Source organism: Tinamus guttatus, unplaced genomic scaffold (assembly GCF_059628265.1).
Source record: "Tinamus guttatus ecotype Peru unplaced genomic scaffold, ASM5962826v1 Tinamus_guttatus_pri_ptg000497l, whole genome shotgun sequence".
NCBI lineage: Eukaryota > Metazoa > Chordata > Aves > Tinamiformes > Tinamidae > Tinamus > Tinamus guttatus.
Window position 1 is genome coordinate 5,273,755 of NW_028289031.1, and position 19,466 is coordinate 5,293,220.

General features: G+C 38.1%; 1 protein-coding gene across 1 annotated transcript in view; it reads left to right on the plus strand.

Moving 5' to 3' along the window:
* LOC104565000 (reversion-inducing cysteine-rich protein with Kazal motifs) overlaps positions 1 to 19,031 on the plus strand; it is a 49,056-nt gene extending 30,025 nt beyond the window's left edge. Inside the window, exons 11-21 of the mRNA XM_088533362.1 lie at positions 62 to 274; positions 994 to 1,130; positions 2,300 to 2,440; positions 6,109 to 6,297; positions 7,208 to 7,330; positions 7,881 to 8,052; positions 9,907 to 10,099; positions 12,206 to 12,416; positions 13,760 to 13,833; positions 16,878 to 17,033; positions 18,781 to 19,031. Of these exons, the coding sequence (XP_088389488.1) occupies positions 62 to 274; positions 994 to 1,130; positions 2,300 to 2,440; positions 6,109 to 6,297; positions 7,208 to 7,330; positions 7,881 to 8,052; positions 9,907 to 10,099; positions 12,206 to 12,416; positions 13,760 to 13,833; positions 16,878 to 17,033; positions 18,781 to 18,996 (1,825 nt within the window). The 3' untranslated portion in view covers positions 18,997 to 19,031. The remainder of the gene's footprint in view (positions 1 to 61; positions 275 to 993; positions 1,131 to 2,299; positions 2,441 to 6,108; positions 6,298 to 7,207; positions 7,331 to 7,880; positions 8,053 to 9,906; positions 10,100 to 12,205; positions 12,417 to 13,759; positions 13,834 to 16,877; positions 17,034 to 18,780) is intronic.
* Positions 19,032 to 19,466: the final 435 nt, after the last annotated feature.

Below are 19,466 nucleotides of genomic sequence, written 5' to 3' on the forward strand. Positions count from 1 at the left end.
AAGTAAAGCTTATGTTGTTCTTTTCCTTTTCTGGGATACTTACAATATCTCATTATTTTAGACCAACAGAGCTTTTCAGGAGCTGCAATACTCAGTCAGACCAAGGAGCTATGAATGACATGAAGCTGTGGGAAAAAGGGAGTATTAAGATGCCATTCATAAATATTCCTGTTCTTGATATTAAAAAATGTCAACCAGAAATGTGGAAGGCAATTGCCTGTTCATTGCAGATTAAACCTTGCCACAGCAAATCTAGAGGAAGTATTATCTGCAAGTAAGTACCTTTAAAAAGAAGTCAGCTGATAGGTTCTGCAAAGGTTTTCTTTAGAACTGAAAAGCTACTGTAGGATTGTGGTTCATATTAGAGGAGACAAATGTGGAAGGGATGTGAGCTCATGTTACCTGAAACTCCTACTTGCTCTTACTTGAATCTTCATCACTATAGACTGAAGGTGCTTGCTTGTTAATAAGAGGTATATGTGCTTCCATTGGAAAAGGGATTTTGTTTGTTTTGTTCATTTGTGCCGCCTGTAAACCTTCTTTCTTCTCTTCAATTTTAACATATGGGTAATTTTCACCTAGCAGAGACAAAGGTCTGTGAAATATATGAAACTCTGAGAATAGATGATTGGGTAGAAAAAAGAGTGGGGATTAGTACAGGTAGTGAGGTATGAGCTGAAGTTTCATTAGACATTACTAAAGGAAGGAAATGCTTGGTCTTGAAGAAGTTCATATGAGGCCATAGAAAATATAGACTGACCAGACCAAAGTAAAGGAACAGCAGTGGAAACAATTGTTCCTGCCTTTGTAGCACATTTTTTTTCCTGTATTCATATATGCAAAGTTTTACAAATATATTATCACTTTGTTGTGAGAGGGTGTAGAAGGGAGAGGTATAATTTCAGGAAGGGGAAGAAAGTGGGAAGCAATATTTTCATGCAAGACCTTTTTTCTTTAAGTAGTGTTCATGAAGTTTTCCTTATTTATCTAAAGATCAGACTGTGTAGAAATACTAAAGAAATGTGGAGATCATAATAGATTTCCTGAAGGCCATACAGCTGAAAGTATTTGTGAGCTCTTATCTCCAACAGATGACTTGGAAAACTGCATTCCTTTGGATACATACCTGAGTAAGTATCAACATACCTATGCAACAAAACTAGAATGCAAAATACTTTGGATGCTTATGATTGCTTTTAATCATTTCCATTATTCTTTTAGCGAAAATTTTAATTTAATTTCAGAAATATAAGTATTTATTTAGCATTTTAGAAAATTGCTTGTTCAGTTAGCCATTATCTCACTGCATTCATTCCTTCTGTTTTAGAAAATTCTTGCAATCACTTCTACACTAATGGGTATCAGATAATAATCTTGGCCTATTAAAATTTATCTATTTAAGCCTGGTATGTTAATTTTTTCCTCAATCCTAGAAAATTTGAAAATAATAAGATTTGGTTAGAAAGAGCTACAATTGAAAGCATACTTCAACATCTAAACTAATGTTGATTCAGCTGCAATTGGAATCGCAGAATGGTTGAGGTTGGAAGGGGCCTCTAGAGACCATCTAGTCCAACCCCCCTGCTCCAGCAGGGACACCCAGAGCACGTGGCACAGGGTGGCATCCGGGTGGGTTTGGAAGATCTCCAGAGAAGGAGACTCCACAGCCTCTCTGGGCAGCCTGTTCCAGGGCTCTTGTCACCCTCACAAGAAAGAAGCTCTTCCTCATATGGAGATGAATTCCTTTCAATTCCAAAGAGACAGTGTGGTGGTTCTTTCCATTTAGCCGTTGCTTTTATGTGATGTTTTCCCTTTTCTTCTCTTGTACAAAGAGAACATGGTTAGTGAGCTAAAGGAAAACAAAAGCTAGTTATATCATAGAAGCTTATCAGTAATACCACACTTTGTACTTAATCATGGATTGTGGATCATCTTCTTGTGGATCATCTTCTTGTGGATTAAACTGCTTTTTAAGAGATCTCACTGGTCATCTCTTTGTATATTTGTCATATAGACAGAATTATTTAATAATTATTATTATTAATTATTAGCAAATTTTGTTTGTGAAGTATAATTCAGGCCACCATTTCTGGAGATTGAGGATTTAGCTTTTGAAATGAGCTAGCAAATTAATTTAACATTTCAACCATCTATGAGTATGATTTAAAAAAAATAGTAAAGAGTTCTCACAGAAAGGTGAAAAGCACTTCACTTAATCAAGTGCAAGAAATATCATGCTTTATTGCAGAAATACAGACCTCATGTGAATCAGTATAAATTGCCTGTATTCTGTTTTCAGGCCCAAGTTCTTTAGGTAACATTGTAGAAGAAGTTACACATCCATGTAATCCAAATCCATGTGCTGCTAACCAGTTATGTGAAGTGAATAGAAAAGGATGTCAGTCTGGGGAACTGTGTCTTCCGTATTTGTGTGTTCCAGGTAAGGATTTTGGACTTCTGTTAATGTGATTTTTTGCTGTAAGTATCTGATACTGAAACTTTGTTGAAAGTTTTAAAATGAATTGCTGGTAACTCAAAAGAGAAGGAACTGTTGTTAAAATTTATCTTTACAAAAGCTGTACTCAGTGTTCCAGCCCTCTTCAGTTTCCTGTATGATGTCTTTTTATTTTCCAGTGAAACAAACATCATCTCAGATACATTACCTGTTTTGGTTCAGAATAAAAAAAAGCCCATGTGTGATCAGCCTTCAGCCTGCTGTTTAAGATTACAGAAATACAGCAGTGCAAATATAATGTAGCTCACTGCTTCTGCATTCACCAGGGCATGTATAGTAGCGTTCTCATTTTTAGCCATATTTTGGTAATTTTCTTCATTGGTAAAATAAATGGACTTTCTATCTTGCCCTGAAATTAATTAAAATTGTACTATTGGTCTTGAGATGGCATTTTGTGGGGTCTGAGAATCTGATCAATTGCAGGGTGATGTAGATCAAAGTGTAATACTAGGTGCAATTGTCACAAATTGTCCTTCATAGATCAGGCCAACTTTCAAAACTTCTCCAGAGGTTTTCTGATAACTATTTAGGTCTAAGTTTATTAGTACCCAGGCTTTTGCTTAAAGGGCTGTGCTGTTGCTTGAACCTCTTCATTCACTTCACGGTGCCCAAGTTTAAGGCTCTGGAAAGAAGTGAGAAGCAGCATAATAGGTTTGCCTCTCTTCTTCCTTCTAGTACTTGGTTTTTGTGGCAGTACTGCAGCCCTCTTTGAACTTCATCTCTAATACTGTTTGTTCATTGTTTGAGTAGAGCAAAAGACAGAACTGCAAGACAGAAGTTACATCCCTCCCCAAATCAGTTTACTTCCTCTGTTTTTGTCTGTTTTCAGTCTTAATGATTGACAGTTTCCAGAGATTTCGCAGAATCACAGAGTGGTTGAGGTTGGAAGGGGCCTCTAGAGATCGTCTAGTCCAACCCAGCAGGGACACCCAGAGCATGGGGCATAGAGCAGCATCCAGGCAGATTTTGAAGATCTCCAGAGAAGGAGACTCCACAGCCTCTCTGGGCAGCCTGTTGCAGAGCTCTGTCACCCTCACAGGAAAGAAGTTCTTCCTCACATGGAGGTGGAGCCTCCTGTGTTTTAACTTGCACCCCTTACCCCTTGTCCTGTCACCGGCCATCACGGAGAAGAGTCTGGCCCCATCCTCCCTACAGTCACCTCTCAGATGCTTGAACATGTTGATCAAATCCCCTTTCAGCCTTCTTTTCTCCAGACTAAACAGGCCCAGCTCGCTTAGTCTTTCCTCATATGACAAATGCTCCAGTCCCTTAATCATCTTTGTGGCTCTCTGCTGGACCCTTTCTGGAAGCTCAATGTCCTTCTTGTACTGGGGAGCCCAGAACTGCACCCAATACTGCAAGTGCAGCCTCATCAGAGCTGAGTAGAGGGGGCAGGATCCCCTCCTTCGACCTGCTGGCAGCAGTCCTCCTGATGCAGGCCAGGATCCCATTGGCCTTCTTGGCCATGAGGGCCTCATGGTTAACCTGTTGTCAGCCATCTCCACAAAGCTGCTTTCCAGCAGATCAACGTCTAATCTGTACTGGTGCCTGGGGCTATTACTCCCTGGGTGCAGGACGCTACCCTTGTCCTTGTTGAACCTCATGAGGTTCCTCTCTGCCCAACTCTCCATCCTCTCTAGGTCTCTCTGAATGGCAGGGCAGCTCTCGGGAGTGTCGACCACTCCCCTCAGTTTGGTGTCATCTGCAAACTTGCTGAGGGTGCAGTCTGTGCCCTCGTCCAAGTCACTGATGAACAAGTTGAAGAGCACTGGGCCCAGTACTGGCCCCTGCAGGACACCACTGGCCACAGGCCTCCAACCAGACTCGGCCCCATTTATCACCACCCTCTGAGCTCTGCCATCCAGCCAGTCCTCAATCCACTTCACAGTCCACTCATCCAGTCCACACTTCCTATGAGGATGTTATGGGAGACTGTGTCGAAAGCTTTGCTGAAGTCGAGGTAGACCACATCCACAGCTCCCCCATCATCTGCCCAGCTGGTCAACATTCTACGATGAGGTATCAGGTTCGTCAGACACAACTTTCCCTTGGTGAATCCATGCTGACTATTCCTGATCACCTTCTTTTCCTTGACATGCCTGGAGATGGTCTCTAGGATGAGCTGCTCCATCACCTTTCCAGGGATGGAGGTGAGGCTGGCTGGCCTGTAGTTTCCCATCTCCTCCCTCTTGCCCTTTTTGAAGACTGGAGTGGTGTTGGCTTTCTTCCAGTCCTCTGGTATCTCCCCTACCCTCCATGACCTCTCAAAGATGATAGAGAGCAGCTGAGCAGTGACCCCTGCCAGTTCCCTCAGCACTCTTGGGTGCCCATCCAGGCCCATAGATTTAAGGGTGTCCAGTTTGCATAAGTAATCCCTAACCCAATCCTCCTCGACCATCGGAAAGTCGTCTTCTCTTTTGATTCTCTCTCTTGTCTCCAGCTTCAGTTCATGGGGCCTGGCCTTAGCAGTAAAGTTTGAGGCAAAGAAGGCATTTAGTAACTCTGCCTTCTCTGCATCCTCCCTCAGCAAGGCACCCACCCCATTCAGCAGCAGACTAACACTTTCCTTAGTCTTCCTTTTGCTGCTGATGTATTTGTAGAAGCCCTTCCTGTTGCCCCTGACATCTCTCGCTAACTCTAATTCCAAATGGGCCTTGGCCTTCCTCGTTGCATCCCTGCATTCTCTGACACTGTTCCTGTATTCTTCCTGTGTGGCCTGGCCCTTCTTTCACGTACGTGCTCTTTTTCTCATTGAGTTTATCCAACAGCTCCTTGCCCATCCACGCAGGTCTCCTGCCTGCCTTGCTCGACTCCTTTTCTTATAGGAATGCAACGATCCTGAGCTTGGAGGAAGTGGTGTTTGAAATTTGCTGCAAAATATTTGTTTGAGATTTGCTGCAGTTCAGCAGTTACTTCTAGTATAATTTTAATTTTAACTTTTTTTTTTTTTTTTTTGCTATTTATTCTTTGCAGTTTTAAAACTTTTTTTCTTCTTTTCCATATTTTTTTACTAGTTTTCCTGCTGTTTCAGAATAAACATTCTGAATAATAAAGGAAATGTTTATGTATGCCAATATAAGGAGTTCTTCAGTGTTCTTGTAATAGGTGCAAGTAGGGCAGGAAGATAAAATATGTAAAAGGAGAAAAACAAAGCTTTTCTTCGAGTCTTTAATTCAGATTCTCTCATGGGGGAGAAATGACATGTAAATAACATATGACTCCTACAGAACTGTGGAAAATGAGTTTCCTTCAGAACTGTTGAAGTTACCAATCTTTTTTTCTGTGAATCTCCGTTTCTGTAAATACTGCAGAGCATTGTCTCAAGCAAGCATCTTCCCTGCATACTGCTTTTTGACTTTACAAAATTTGTCTGAAATGCAAGAGCAAGACTATTTTAAATAACTAGCACTGTTGTTTGCACAAAGATCTACTTTCTGTTGACAATGAACAAATCTTTTGCTTGTAGAGCATAATTTCTGTTTCTTCACGTATCTAGATACACCTGTAACTTTTTTACAAATCAATCGGTATTAGTTATTTTTGGCATTGATACTTGCCTAAAATTTAATTTGAACACAATTTTCTCTTTATAGGTTGCAAACTGGGGGAAGCTTCAGACTTTATTGTCCGTCAGGGTACACTTATTCAGGTTCCATCATCAGGTGGTGATGTTGGTTGTTACAAGATTTGTACCTGTGGGCACAGTGGGTTGCTAGAAAACTGTATGGAAATGCATTGTGTTGATCTCCAGAAATCATGTATTGTTGGAGGCCAAAGAAAAAGTAAGTATTAGAACAGTAAGGATGTCTTCCAACAGCGTGTTTTTTTAAATAATGAATTGTCCACATCCCTATATATGATACTTACTTAATTTTTATCTTTTTTTTAAAAAAAAAATTTACTCTGTGAGCAGGATTTCCCTCAAAAGGTGTTGGCTTTTTTTTTTTTGCCTTGCTCCTTTCTGAAAGCTAATTTGTGGGCCCAGATCTCCATATGTGTGTGTATTCCTGCACTGAGCCTGCATCCAAGTTTCTGTTAAGTTTCCAAAAAGCTTTCTTGTTCCCCACTCCAGACAGCTGCACAGAACTACTTGCAACTTGTTTGCTTGTTATGACTTAAATTATGTCTGCCACAGCTGTCGCAGAATGATAAAGCCTTGAATGAAGATGATTACTTTTTACCTATTAATGAATTACAGACAGGGGGAGAGAAATGAGCACATCAGATGAGTTGTTGCATCCTGCCTTAAACTGCCTCGAGTATGGCAGTTTTATGTAAAATTAATTCGGGAAGAAATGTATATTAAAGCTTAACCCTTAATCTAGATTGTTAGCCAGAGCTTGAGAGCTCTATGTGCCACTCTTGAATCTTTAGCTTTTTGAGTATATTTCTTATTGCAGCTTTAGATTGGCTGTAAGAAAGTCTAAATTTGAGCATGCCTCTAAAGGATGAAGTGTTGGCTTCCATGTTTGGCTAATTTATCAAAAACACATGTGAAAGACTTTTTCTTGAAATGATTAAAGCAAAATCTAATGGAAGACAGAAACGGCACTTGTAAAAAAATCGAGTAAGGGAAACTAAAGGAACAATTGATAATGAAAGTATTATATCTGTGTAATGAATATGAGTATGTAGTCCCTCTGGTATTTGTACATTAATTATAATAACTTACATAATTTCCTTTGTTTTAAGGCCATGGAACGTCCTTTAGGATAGACTGCAATGTCTGTTCTTGTTTTGCTGGAAACTTGATATGTTCTACGCGGCAGTGTCTGAACGAGCATAGTTCAGAAGATGAACGTCGGAAGTTTACAGGTAACTCTTCAACCCACAGAAATTTCAAACTTGTTATTTTTAGCAAGAAGATTAGCTCTCTGGCTTGCGGTGTTAATGGGAAATACCTGGTAAATTGATACAAAGATCATCTTCAAGTATTTATTTCGCTATGTCCAACCTACACTTTAAAAAAAATGCATGCTTTTTTTTAAAAAAAAAGAAAAAAGAATAATTTAAAAAAGGTAGTACTGGAAAATAGATCTTGGAAAATAGGAAACCTGTAAAAATAGGCAGAGACAGGATAGTGCGACGTAAGAGAAGAAGAAAAGAAGAAGAATTTGGGGATTAAAGGGAAGAAATGGGGTATAATCAGCAATGAGACAGTAGACTGAATTCCCTCCCTACTACCTATAAATATAAATGCTATAGGTAAATGCTAAATTACAAGGGAGAAGAAGCAGCAGCAGATCTGGTACATCTTCAGGTTTGCAAGAGAACGGAGGTGTCTTAGTGAACCCTCACATGTTTTCTGGAAAACACGGAGGAAAATAAGCGTGTGCCAGCTTCCCTTTTTGTGCTGCTTTTCCAGGTCTGCCATGTAACTGCGTGGAGCAGTTTGTGCCGGTGTGTGGTCAAAACGGGCGCACCTACCCGAGCGCCTGCATCGCGCGCTGCGTGGGCCTCCAGGACAGTCAGTTTGAGTTTGGATCGTGTATCTCCAAGGACCCCTGTAACCCCAACCCCTGTAATAAAAACCAGAGGTAAAAGCAAAATGTGTTTTAAGTTCTTTGACAGTTGCTATTCAGAAATCAGATATATTTTTTTCTTTGGTGTGTTGTTTATTGTAATAACTTTCTACAGTGAAGACAAAATAGATTTTGGAAGAAATCATTTTCTATTTATGGCGTTAATAATGGACTTAGATGACCTCCAGCTCTGGGTTCTTTTTATGTAGTTTTAAATTCGTTGTGCAGGTCTTTTAGCAATAAAACAAAATTGAAGTATTACTTCAAAAATAGGAGAGCCAATTTTTTTTGAAATGGCATTAATTGATGGGACATGTTAATACTTTGTCTCTGCTTGAGACTCTCTTCTCTTTTTTTATTTAAAAAAAAAAAAAGCATATGAAATTGAAGGCTGGACTTAATCTGGCTTGCTTGGTCAGTAATGGCTATACTTTTTTTTTTTTTTTTTTTTTTTTAATTGCCAAGATAGGAAGTATCTATCACTCTGGAATGCTTAATCTTCTCTTGCACAATGAGGTTGATATCGTTGAAAAACTAATGTCTTCACAATTAATGGGTTTTCCAGGTAAGAGGAAAAAAAAAAAAAAAAAAGCTCTATAGACAAAAATATTGCTGTGTAGTAGTGACAGGAGGAAATTAGACACTTATTACAGAAGTAAAAGTGTGTGACTTTGAATGTTAGTCTCTGTCTTCAATTTTCTCTGTATTGTGCAATACTGCAGTCTGTCTTGAATTTTTCATGTTCTGTTTTGAAATAAAGCCTCTACAGGAACTTGTGTGATACCATGCTGTCATGAAGGCTGCTGCTATTTTTCTATGCCTTGATGGAGAAAACTGCAAAAAACACTCTCATTTTGTACTTGTAGTAATAGTTAAAGTGTTGGAAAGTATGACTTTTAAAGCTGCCTTTGGGATGTATATTCTTTTTTTGCTTTAACTTTGAAACTTAATAATTTTCATTTTTTTTTAGGGGGAAAAAAAGCCCATTTTAAATCTCTTGCGTGATTAGAAATCATTTAAGGCCTTACATTGCCCTTACATTTAAAGCAATTTCTAAGTCTTCCCTAGTATAAAATGGAAATGTGTAAAGCATAGGACAAAAAGAATAAGGACACATTGCATGTGATCCAGGTAGCATTGTATTCGTTTATAGAAAAGAGATTGTTAGAAAGTCCATTTTGACCCTTCATCAGTCTGTTCATCAAGTTCTGCTGGCTGGCAGCACTCTAACTAACAGAGGGATCTCTTGCAGGAAATATAGCAAATGTTCTGCACATTAGGCCTTGTAAGGTATGTATTTAATACAAAGAGGAAAGCATTTCTGCTGTTTATTGCTCTTTACTTCTTATCTGTGAAGGCTTAAGAGGCGTGACACACCCAAAAGGAAATTAGATCAGTACTAGGTTTTCCTTTCTTAAGGGAGAGTTAGTCTTGACCTCTACAGTATTATTCTTTTCCCTTGCAGTTTACTGTTTTGATTCTTCTCTGCCTTTGCTTAAATATACATTTGCAAAGTAGAGCTTAGGAATAGACAAGAAGTTGTTTCGTTTTGGGGAGAAAAAAATCTAAAATCTATAGAAAAATGCTAGGTAAAAGGTGGATAAAGGTTCATTTTTATTTAGAATATTTAGTTTTTTTTTTTGCATCTGTTGGCTAAGTGGGGTGTGAGCAAGTTCCCGGTTTGTGTTGAAACCTGAAATTGGTTATGCACTGTGTTTTGTCCCTTGCTTTTCCTGCAGTTCTCCTTGACCATACTTAGCTCTAAAACACTGCAGAAGCTGTCACTACTTAATATATTTTCCTGAGTGTTTTGAGACTTAGGAAAAAAAAAAAAATCCTGTGTTGTGATAATAGTATTGCTTTATGCAGGTGTATACCAAAGAAGCAAGTTTGCTTGACAAGTTTTGGAAAGTTCGAATGCAGCCAGCACGAATGTGTGCCAAGGCAATTAAACTGTGACCAGACACGGGATCCTGTTTGTGACACAGACAACGTGGAATACAGTAACTTGTGTACTTTATACCAAAAAGGAAAAAATTTATCATACCGAGGACCGTGCCAGGTATGAAGTGGTTGTAGCAATGAGTATCACATGTTCTTTGATGTTCAGCTTTTCATATTGTGGTGGTTTAGGCTTGCAAAATGTTTTTGTTGAAATTGATGCTTCAAAAGTATAATTTTAACTTCGGTCCTAGAAAAGTATTTAACGCAAAACGATACCCAGGACTTTGACAAATGTGTCTTGCTTTGATTAACAGTTTCCTCAAAACAAATCAAAAGCTTTGCTTCTGCATTTTTGAGGGGCAAATAGTCTGTTTATATGAAGTCTTCCCATATTTTTTCCATTAGTAAGGCTTACATTGAGGTATGTTTATAATAATTGCTGTGGTTCCTTGGATAGTTAAATGTTAGTTTTCATCAAGATCAAATATCATTTTAAAAAATGAAAATTAATGACCAGTTATTATTGGGCACATATAGCTTTACACTAAATCTGATTTTTCAGACTTATTTTGAGACAGTTAATGAATATGGCAGCACAGTGTTACCTGTGTGATAACTCACATGATAGCATAAATAGCAAAGTTAGAGGTTTGGACTGGCTGCTGTCTTGGCAGCAGCAACTGCATAAAAAACCCTTTTGTTTGTGCCCTACCTTTTTGCAAGCTTGTTGTTCATGATCTGTTTACGCCTTGTTTCTTTGAATACTATAACATTTTCCTTAGCTGCCCTGAATCAGATCAATCTTCAAACCAATACCTCAAAACAGATTAGTTATTCTGTGCCACTGTCCCGTACACTGTTTGTCACTTCTGTTGCCTTACCCTTGACCCAGGAGATGCTCTTCAAAGTTGCTGACCTACTGCTTATGCATTACTCATCTTTTTTTTTCTTTTCCTCCAAATGATCAACATGAATTTGAGACCTTTTTATCTCAGCTGATGGACGTTCCTAGAAGTAGAGAACACTTCTTTAGCTCTTTCTGTATTATAAGTGCTCCTTTAACCTTCTTTTTCTTTCTGCCTTCTCTTTCCTGCAGAAAGATATTTTTTTTTTCAGCAATCTTCTTCAGTAAAGATAATAATTCTTGCCCATTAGATACTTCATGAGATACTGAGGGGGAATGTACCAGCCTTGAATATTAAGAATGAAATATTGTATGGCTTTTCCTCCCCTCCCAGCAATTATAGGTCTAGTTGTATCCTTGTTCAGGAAGTCTTTGACACGTTCAGTCTCCTGATTTTCTGTTTATAGGGAAGAGGGCATACAACATATGTGAGATACAAAGCTCTTGTGATGCTCACGTTTACTTGTCCTCTGTCCATTTTGTTGTTAGGTATGTAGCATAAAAACTGCAACAGTCTTGCTACAGGGATTAAATAATGTGGTGACCTACTTAGTTTATTAAACCAATTAATAGCTCATTTAAACCTGAGGAAGAAATTACATACTGAGCTGTTTCATTTCACAGGAATTTGGACAACGGTACTAGTCGTACCTTGTCTGTGAAGGGTCGGTAATTACACTGATTCTGTCTGGGGTCCAGAAAGCAAAGTTTTGTTGGCATTTGCTCGTTTTGAGCTAATGTTTGGCAATGGGCAGAATAGGAAGAAACTTCATTGCATATCATTTTTGCATGTATTTGAATCAAATGATACTTTGGATATGCTTTTATTAGAGAAAAGGACACGAATTTTATAGGTGTAAAGACAACTGTACGACAATAATAAATATTTTTGTCAGAGCTCTGTAGTAATGGTTTTATTCTCTTGAACTAAACTTAAATGTTCAACTTATAAAACTAAGGTGTTAGAAATACACATCCATACATTGTATTTTAAAAAGAGAGAAATACATTCAGAACTCATTTCACTTAACATTTTATGTTTTTTCTTAATACTAGTTTTCCAATTAGTTAGTTTGTCCTACTGCCTGTTTCTGAGATTCTGCCTTGCATTCCTCTACTGCCTTCTTTAAGTACTTCTTTTTTGTATTTAATACCTATTGATAAATATTCAGCTCATTCTAGTTTTCCTACCTTTTGAACGTTTAACCATATTAGCAGCAAATTCTCATTGAACTTCTTTTGCCAGAGGTTACGTCCACTCTAAGCCCTGGTCTTTAGCATGAACTGGTTGAGCTATACAAGGTTTCTCGTGCGTTTCAGCCGTTCTGCAAGTCAGCGGAACCCGTGTGTGGCCACAACGGCGAAACCTACAGCAGCGTGTGCGCGGCCTACTCGGACCGCGTGGCCGTCGACTACTACGGCCCCTGCCAGGCCGTCGGCGTCCTCTCGAACTACGGCTTTCACGCCGAGTGTGCTTTTGTGAAGTGTCCCCTGCTTCCCGCCACCGGCTGCAGGCCTGTTGTTGCTCCAGGTACGTCAATTCATTCTAGAATTTTCCCGCAGGTAGTAGAGCGTCTCCAGGCTCTCTGTGTAAATCAGGTTTGTGTTTGGAATGAAACCTAGAAGCTTCAGAATATTTATTCCATTATGTGTTTGGGATAAATATGAGGAAAAATGCAGTGAATGGAGGCTAGATTGCCGAGGGCTACAGCAAGGCCAGTATCAGGACTCAGCAGCGTAATTCTGAAGTGGAAAGGCCTTTTCCTTTAGGAATGATGCACCGTCAGGCTTCAGAAACTTCTGCCTGTCCTAGGACTTGGTTGAGAGAAATGAATGAATTCTCTAGTGTCTAGGGTAGAATATTGGTGGGATTTGGATGAGTAACTCTCTGAATTGGCAGCGCAGATAATGCACTGGAATGCCAAACTGCATTCAAAGTACAATGTGCAGAGTAACGAAGGTCATATTTAATAGAAGACATACCAGAAATAGGAGTCAGATACCACTAGTATTTACCACTAGTACTATGAAAAAGGATAAAAGTAAAGTGAAGGTTTTACAGTTGTGGCATTTTGAACTATTTCTTTTTTTAGTTTTATTTCCACAAATATTGTCTCTGAGAGACAGGAACTAATCAGGTAACCTCGTTTTGAAAAATAACTTTGTTTTATGCATGGGTTGCGGTGGTTTTGTGTTGTTTCCTTTTGCCCGCTGATTTGAAATAGCTGTGTGCTCTAATAGTATATCTAATATTGTAAATATCTTCAAAGGAATGTAAATTATTTATAAAAAGCCAAGTGAAATATCAGCCCACTGGTTCTGAGACTCCGAGAGGAAGCAAGGAAGCAGTAGGGGAAATACAATATGCTTCTGTGCAAATAAGAATCTGTCAGATAAATTGCTTTTCCCTTCTTACCATATAAAGATACTGATTTCTAAAATGGTATAATTGCATAATTAATGTTTGCAGTGTCATATTAGTATTCTAGCTATTTCAGTTTTTGAAATTCACTGTGTTTGTAGTTGTCACATGCAAACATACACCTAGTACCTTTCCTTGCAATATACCATGTGCCTGCGTTTTTAGCTTATAGTAGTGTATCGTATTTAAGCAATTGAAAATTTACCTTTTTGCTTTGCCTATAGTAGCTAGTGCATGCTGAAAGGCAACTGATTTTGCATTGTCAATTTTCTAAACATAAAGGGGCTTGGATACTGTATGATTCTGCTGTTAATTTGAAAGATTTACTGTGTTCTGGTAGTTTTGCTGTTTTCATTTAAAATTAACATTCAACTTTTGACCTCTGCTTATTTTAGCTAAAGTAAAAAGAATTTGCTTTTATTTCTGAGGTGTTTTTTGTTTTTATTGCACAGGAGCCTGCTGCCCACTGTGTGCTGGAATGCTGAGAATCTTATATGACAAAGATAAGCTGGATACTTTTGCAAAGGTAAACAGTTTAATGTTCCTTCTGTTTAAATGGTTCATGGAAAGGTCAAGTTATTACACATTCCCTTAAAAATTTAACATATTATGAAACTTTTTTTCTGTAGATTGGTTTGTTTTTCTTTATAGAGTTTGCATGCTCCTTTATTTCTTAATATTCAGGCATGAAATTTGAATTACACTGCAAAACAAAAGAGAATTAAAGTAGACCAAAACAAGCACATTCAAGTTTGAAGGAGTTTAAATGATTTATAACAGTAAAGACAAATGTGTAGGGAACAGGTAGGTAATAGCAGTCATTACATGGTAGTAATAATTACATTAATTACGTGGTAGCTCAGAACTGAGTTAGCATTTGTTATTTATGGCCTTTTTGGCAAGATTATTCTGCTCAATTACTCTTTCCCAATGTGGGTAACTTAATTCTCGCATTTAAGCCCTATGCTTAAATCAGATTTTTTACACTCTTCAGTTTAATCTTGATAGTTACTATTTTTTTTCTCTTTCTTCAGCTAAATGGTTGCTTTTGAATTTAACTTCTTTGTAAGTTAGCTTCATTCCATATTGTGGCTCTTTGAAGGCCTCGAGTTTATGATGCTTTTCTCATTTGATTGCCTGTCATTGAACAGGCAGTGTTCTTGGCCCAGCTTTCCCACATAGTGGAAGCGAGCAAAGTCCTTGCCTTTTGGCAACTCTGCGCAGCAAATCAGATCAATGTGGCAATCGTACTTAGTGAAATAATTATGTGCAGACACATACAAATTCTCTTTTCTTTTTTAAAAAATAAAAATTTCCCCAAAAGAGTACAAAAATCTCTTTATATATTTAGAAGATAATTAAGCATTAAGAAAATAATTAAGGTCCAGGAGAGACCTTGGAGGTTAATCTAGTCCAACCCTCCTCAAAGCGTTATTAACTTCATGTGGATCAGTTTGGCGAGTCAAGCTTTGAAAATCTCCAAGAATGAAAGATTCCACAACCTGAACTCTGCTGGAATGTCCAATTTGTCAGCAAATCTCTCATACTGGACACGGTACTTCAGATGTGGCCTCAGGGGCCCTAAGTAAAAGGGCAGTAATCAAATCCTGCTGAATAGGTTCTTGCTATTGCAGCCCAGCACATGGCTGGCCTTTGTTATCTTCAAGGTGCACTGCTGGTTCGCATCCTACTAGTGATTCCTCTTGAAGACTTTGTGTGTGTGCGCACTGATTTATTTGCCCTTTTTTTCCACCAGTCTGTCATTGTCAGGGTTCCATCCTAGAATGTCTGCAGTTGTCATCTTTAAAGGTAGGTCTCCAAGAGTAAACTCTACAGCTTTTCAGTTCCTGGCTTATGTCATGTGGCTGTGAAAGAGTTACTGTCTTTCTAGATATTTTGCAGGGGCTTACTCTTCTTCAAGTAGTTGGTGGTAACCAAGTTGCTCTCTTGTCACTTAAAGAATACCTGGATTTAAGGGTATCATTAGTTGCTTTATTGAGAGTCCTGGTGACTCTCTGTTGTTTTTGTGTCTCAAAACAATACAAAGCCTTCATCCAAATTTAGCAACTGTTACCTACTTTGGCCATCAACTAAATGCTAGAAATGACAGAGCTCATGTTCTCCGAGTGCACAAATTGTTTCAAACCAAAAATAAAAGATAACTCCAAGATAACATTTTTACTGGTGAGTGAGGTGTGGGAGTAGATGTGAATAGTCACTATGAGCTGTTGATCTCATAGCCTGGAAGCCTCAGATCTGCTTGCTCTGAGAATTCGAGAAGAATTCACAGAGGCTGCCATTTCAATATTTTCCTTGCTTTTCTGCTTCTCCTATTTCAGGAAGCTTTTTCCTAGTACTTAGGTGTCTTTCATAATTTTTTTATTGTTCACGGGACTTTACGAGTGCAGAAAAGGCCTTCATCAGACTCCGGCATCTTGTTTCTTGTTACTTTCTAGTAAAAACAGTTTTCTAAACCAGTAACTAGGTCAGAAAGTCTGAGGAGATATAAACTTCCCCAACAGAATTTTTGTTATGTAGGAATATGCACTGGGAATGTAGCCACTTGCATCCCATGTCATGTGATAGTTGCGCATTTCTCCTGTTGTCATTCAAATATATACACTAAGTCATTGTTGCGAGCTTGTCACTGGTAGTCCCTATTCATTCCCCATGTTTTTACTCATTATTCGTAATAATTATGTGATTTATATATTTGAATGGTGTGTTTCTTTCAGAGTTTCCTCAAGGCCATTTTTAGCGTATGGCACCAGAAGGCAGTGCCAGGCAATATCAGATGGGAGAGGGGTATTACAGGGGTGCGTTGCTGCCTGTTGAACTTCTGAATACCTTGCTTGGAGATTCACCCAGGCTGAATAGGAACTTGTTCAACTAGGCTCCAAGTGGAGTTTTCAGCTCCCATATGAGGAACTGACGCTTCACACACCGGCTGGACTTGCAGACTCTCATAAGGGCAATACCTGCTTTTCTCTGCAGGGGGCTATGGGAAAGGCCTTAAACAGACTGAGTTATCTTCATCAATTTGCGTGTCAGAGACTAGAATTTTAAGAGAAAATTCTTTGCCTTCTGGTTAAGTGGTGCTCTTAAAATGTCACATGTTCATGTATGTAGACATACGTGTGTCCACAGGACGCTCGATTTGCTACTCTTCATTTCCGGTAATTTCTGGCATGCATGGACTCGGAAGCAGGAGAAGCAGTGCCAGGTGGCAGGTTGCTCTGTCTCCCCTGGTGGTTTCGCAGCATGGAAGTTCAGCAGCTGTGGCACAACTTGTTAGATTATTCAGAGGCACAGGCTAAATATACACACCAGTCATGAGGGTGAGGGCTGCACGCACCAAAGACATAATTGTTTTAAGAAGATATTGATTTCTTTTTTTTCCCCCTTTTTTTTTCCTCCTCTCTCCATTCCACATTTGCTCACTGTAGTTTAGGGTTGAGTAGCTTAATCGTTAAAGCTAATTTCTAGCACATTATCAAGTTGTTAAAACTAAAGAGAAATGTAATTTTGCCTAATATCACACAATCCATGAAGTTCGTTCTTTTCTTCCAGGTGACAAATAAAAAGCCAATAACTGTACTTGACATACTTGAAAAAATCCGCCTGCATGTTTCAGTGCCACAGTGTGATGTGTTTGGATACTTAAGTATAGAATCTGAAATCGTGATTCTCATCATTCCTGTGGATCAGAACCCTAAACCATTGCAGGTAGACTATTATCATTTTATTTGTGTGTGCTTCACTTCAAAACTACTGTATTGAAAACAGTAAAATTGGATGTTTTGCTATGTGCTGAGTGACCTGTATCCAAATACTAATGTTAGGGAAGGTAGAAGGTGTTTTGAGCATCCTGCTCCTTTGGTAAGAGGCTTCTAATGTGGGTAGTTAGAAGGATGAGCTGAAGGAGCCTCTAGGCAGAGCAAAGAGAAACAATTATAAGCTGGATAGCTAACGCCAGCGATGAAATAATATCTTTTTAATTTTAAAAGGAATAGAGGTAGAGCCTTTAAATTTGCGTGTCTAAAATAGCAGCAAATGTAAGCTGATGAATATATACTTATGTCATTCAGTAGTATACTTATGTCATTCAGTAGTATACTTACTTATTATTGCTATATATGCACTTATAATTGACTGACACTGACCTTAAAAAGGAAGTATGATAGCTATTTCATGCTAGCAAGCAAGCACATAAAGCTGATAGTACTACCTCTAAACATAATCCAATAAATGCAGGTCAACGTTTTTAATATTGGTATTCTAGGAGCAATAAGAACAAAGTTTGGGCTACGTACTACATTTTTTGTTATCCTGGAACTCTTGCTACATATTTAGTTTCTGCTTATAAAGACTGTGAAAGATAAGGGAAGAAAACGTCATTTTTAAGAAGGAAACAACTCTTTGACATTTTAGATTTTTTTCTGAAAGTCATGTTTTCCCTATTGACAGCATTTTATAATGAAGCCCCTTTGGGGGTTAGGTGCTGTGTCTGGTTCATTCTATTAACTTTTATATTGGTGTACTTTAAAGGATTTGGCTTTGAGAAGAAAAGGAAGAGAAAACATGCCCACAGTTTCTCTCTTATCCTTTTACAATACAAACAGAATTCAGACAGTTTCATTTCCTTGCTGTTTGGTTTCTATTAAAAGCTGCTTCCCATTTCCTTTTCATTTATATAGTCTAATTCTGTGTAGTCTATTAGTTCTGGGATAGGCTAGGTATAGCATGTGTGTGTATAATTTTTTATATTTTATATATATATACACACACACACACGCGTAGTATAATATGATTTGATAGAATCACTGCCAAAAACCTCGTGAGTTGCAGTATCACACTAAGGCAGTCAAGGAAATAGAGTTTATTTGCTTATCTATTCCCCCCCTCCCCACCTGCTACTGGAACAACCCTGTTAGATATAACTTGAACTCAAATTCTTTCTCTTTCTTTAACAGCAAAACTTACTGTGTTTGCTCAGGTCTTGCTATTTTTTCCATTCTTCTATTTCTTTCCCATGAAAAGATTTTTTTTTTCTTTTTTTTTCCCTGATTTGGAAGAAAAATCCCAATAATTAGAAAATCTTGATTTTCCACAACTGAAGATGTCAAGGCAATATTTAGGTCAGAGACAAAATCCTCAGTCTGAAAGATATTTGCTTCTACTTATAACTTACTGTGAGCTTTTTAGCATCAACATTTGAAGCACGTCATCCATGGTAATTTGAAAGGAGCTCCATTCTTTTCCCTTTTGCTACTGCTCTGGGTTTCAGCGATAGCTCTCATAGTACAAAAGTCTATGCTTAGTTTCAGTGACTTCTAAGGACTGCTCCAAAACACTGATAAATTTTAGGTTCTGACTGGAATAATTCATATATTCCTTCCTAAATTTTGCTATTTGCTAACATTTTTTGTTAAAATTTGACATGGTGAGAAGTAACTTTTTCTTTCTTTCTTAGATTGAAGCCTGCAATAAAGAAGCAGAAAAAATAGAGTCACTGATAAATTCAGACAGTCCGACATTAGCATCTCACGTGCCGCTCTCCGCACTGATTGCATCGCAAGTACAAGTTTCACTTAGCATTTCTTCTCCTTCTGTTACAGTGATGCCTGTCCTGCGCTCCCTACTCATAAGCCTTTTATTGCCCTTGTTAACATTAATATATTATACATAACTGGTTAGAAAATGTGCATAAATATTGATTTTTTTTTTTAAATTGTGAAGGACATTCTGAAGTATTGACATCTGCATTGAATCAAGAAAAATGTCAGATTCCCAAAAATCTCATGTATCTTTCAGTGAAGAACTAAGAGTATTTGCAATAATGCGAAAGATGATTCTTCTATTCATCGGTAGTCGGGTGCTTTTTTAAGCACAATTAAATTGTTTTCCACTGGTCTTGTAACCATAAAAATAACCTGGAAGAGTCTGACGTTATGAGTTTATGATCTTTGCAAGGAGGGACACAACAGGTTTTTTCAGCAATGAACAAATAGTGTATTGAGTTTACTGAAAAGTTAAGTTTTGTGTTATTCAGATGAAACATCATGCACCTATTTGAAACACCATTTGTGGAAGGAACAAATTGCTGCTATTTAATTACCTTACCAAAAATTTAAGAGTTTATTCTCATGTAAATATACT